The 2,197-nt window shown below is 31.5% G+C and overlaps 1 protein-coding gene across 1 annotated transcript in view; it reads right to left on the reverse strand.

Annotated features, from left to right (window-relative positions):
• The window catches only part of LOC106462459 (DNA mismatch repair protein Msh2-like), a 196,351-nt gene that overhangs the window by 180,078 nt on the left and 14,076 nt on the right, over nt 1-2,197 (reverse strand). Inside the window, exon 2 of the mRNA XM_022389729.1 lies at nt 1,671-1,726. Within this exon, the coding sequence (XP_022245437.1) occupies nt 1,671-1,726 (56 nt within the window). The remainder of the gene's footprint in view (nt 1-1,670; nt 1,727-2,197) is intronic.

Here is a 2,197-nt window from a genome sequence, read left to right on the forward strand (position 1 = left end):
ATTACCGGAAGTTTGTGAAGTACTTTGCAACTATAGCTGCTCCACTACATGATTTGACAAAAAAGGCCAGAAGTTCGAAATACATTGAAAGAAAAATTGGCCTCATCTCCACTTTTAAAGCTTCCAGATCCCTCACTGCTGTACACACTGGATTGTGATGCTGGTAATTTCGGAATTGGAGGAGTGTCGTCTCAGAAAGTGGGTGAAAATGAACATGTGGTGGCCTACTTCAGTAGGGTCCCGAGTAGACCAGAGAGAAACTACTGTGTAAAGAGTCTGACATATTTCCATCTTCACCTCTATGGCGCCAAGTTTACCATCAGGACAGACCATGCTGCGTAATATAAAGTGCGTTTTGATATCAAGATTGCAAACGTGTTGACTGTGGAAATTCTGTGTATTACAAAGTTGTATCGAGAAAGAATAAACTAGTTTTAATTAAGAAAGGACTTGTATAGCTGAAGTTCCTCGAAAGAATTTATACCAGAAATTAACAAACGAGCAGATACGTAACAATTGGATGTGGTCAGTAATTTTGCTACCACAGTAAAAGAAGAGAAGAGAAAATAAAATAAATATTAACTCTCCAAGAAACGGAATGAAAACTTAAAATAAAGTAAATGAGGTAGAAATTCACTTAAGTAAAAATGTATGGATAGGTTAATTAAATGGCAAACGAAAAAAACACCTATTATTGGTAGGATTGCCAATCGAGAAGTGATTAACATGTGCAAGTTTAGAGAGAGCTTTTAGTGACAGGAGGTAAGAGATCATACCTCTACAAATTAGACAAGATTTGATTGCAATTGAATAGTTTTGTGTGCTCTTTAATTTTGTTGAAGAATTTATTAAATGTTGATATAGTGAATCAAATCTTCTTCAAAACTATTAACAATTTCATTAAACTAAATGGATAATGCTCACCTTGTCTTTACCTAGTGGAGCTTTTTAACATTATCAAACATTACAGATTACATTTGAAATATACAAAAATAACATTCTCACACAAAAATGGTGCAAAATTCCTTCCTTTAAATTAATCTTTAGGGCTAACAAGAACTGAAATTTACATATAACAATGAAAAGATTTTTCATAAAACCTCTAACACTTCTACACCAGACTTGGTGCAACTGTCATAATTACATGCATGCAAATTTACTCCAGTAACATATTTAACACAATGCAATAATCAAACTGCCTTTAGGGAAGTAGTTCTATACATCAGCATACATTTTATTAAAATCTAAATACTGAAGTACAGAGTTAAACTGACCAGAAATACCATTTTGTTTCCTACATATATTTTTTATATGACAGGATAAGTTTTAACCCTTACATTACTAATGTGTATGAGGAAGATTTTCTAATGTTAGTCATCAGGTTCTTTTGTTTAAAAGAGAAATATCAGCTGTTAAGACACCTATTTGCAGCAAGATTCAAGGTTTATAGAAAAACTTAGTTCTCAATGTCCAAGTTCACCATTGAAGCAAACATTAGGAATGTGAGATTTAAATTAAAAGCATATTTCACCTCAGTTATACTTACTATACTAAAAATATAATAATAAACTAATGGTACATAACATGAAAACATATTAATCAACAGTAGATTCAACTTTGTGCCAAATACTAACATTTTACAATGTACTTTTTATTTTTAAGTCACTAACCTGTGGCATTGATAAATAAAATGAAATGAAAGCTTGCTGCTGTTCGGGTTTTCCTTCTATAAAAAAAAATCTAATTACAGTAAGGAAGGATGTTTTTTTAAACAGATAAGACATTTTGATCATTCTCAAGTACATGTTTTAACAGTATATAAGGTTTGTGAATATAAATCATCATTCAACTATATAACAATCGATGTATTTAACTTACAAGAATTGAGTCTTAAGTATGCAAATGCATATCAGTGCACATGAATTAACAGATTTATTCATGGCTGAACAGAAAAACAAAACAGTAGATGAATTTGAACACGTGGAAGATATGCAAAAAGTCTGAATACGATTAGGAACGTCAAGAAAAATAATGATAAAAAACTAGTTGTGTCTGGGTATTTTTTTTATTGTGGGTTTGTGCAAGTATATTTGTAAAGCTTTCCTAATTTTTCTTTTGTTAATGTCAGGTTCACGTTTTAGCACAATAACATTCTAATTTGGTGATGAGGAACCCACTTTGAGACTAATAATGGCTG

The sequence above is a fragment of the Limulus polyphemus genome, unplaced genomic scaffold, assembly GCF_000517525.1.
Source record: "Limulus polyphemus unplaced genomic scaffold, Limulus_polyphemus-2.1.2 Scaffold1171, whole genome shotgun sequence".
Taxonomy (NCBI): Eukaryota; Metazoa; Arthropoda; class Merostomata; order Xiphosura; family Limulidae; genus Limulus; species Limulus polyphemus.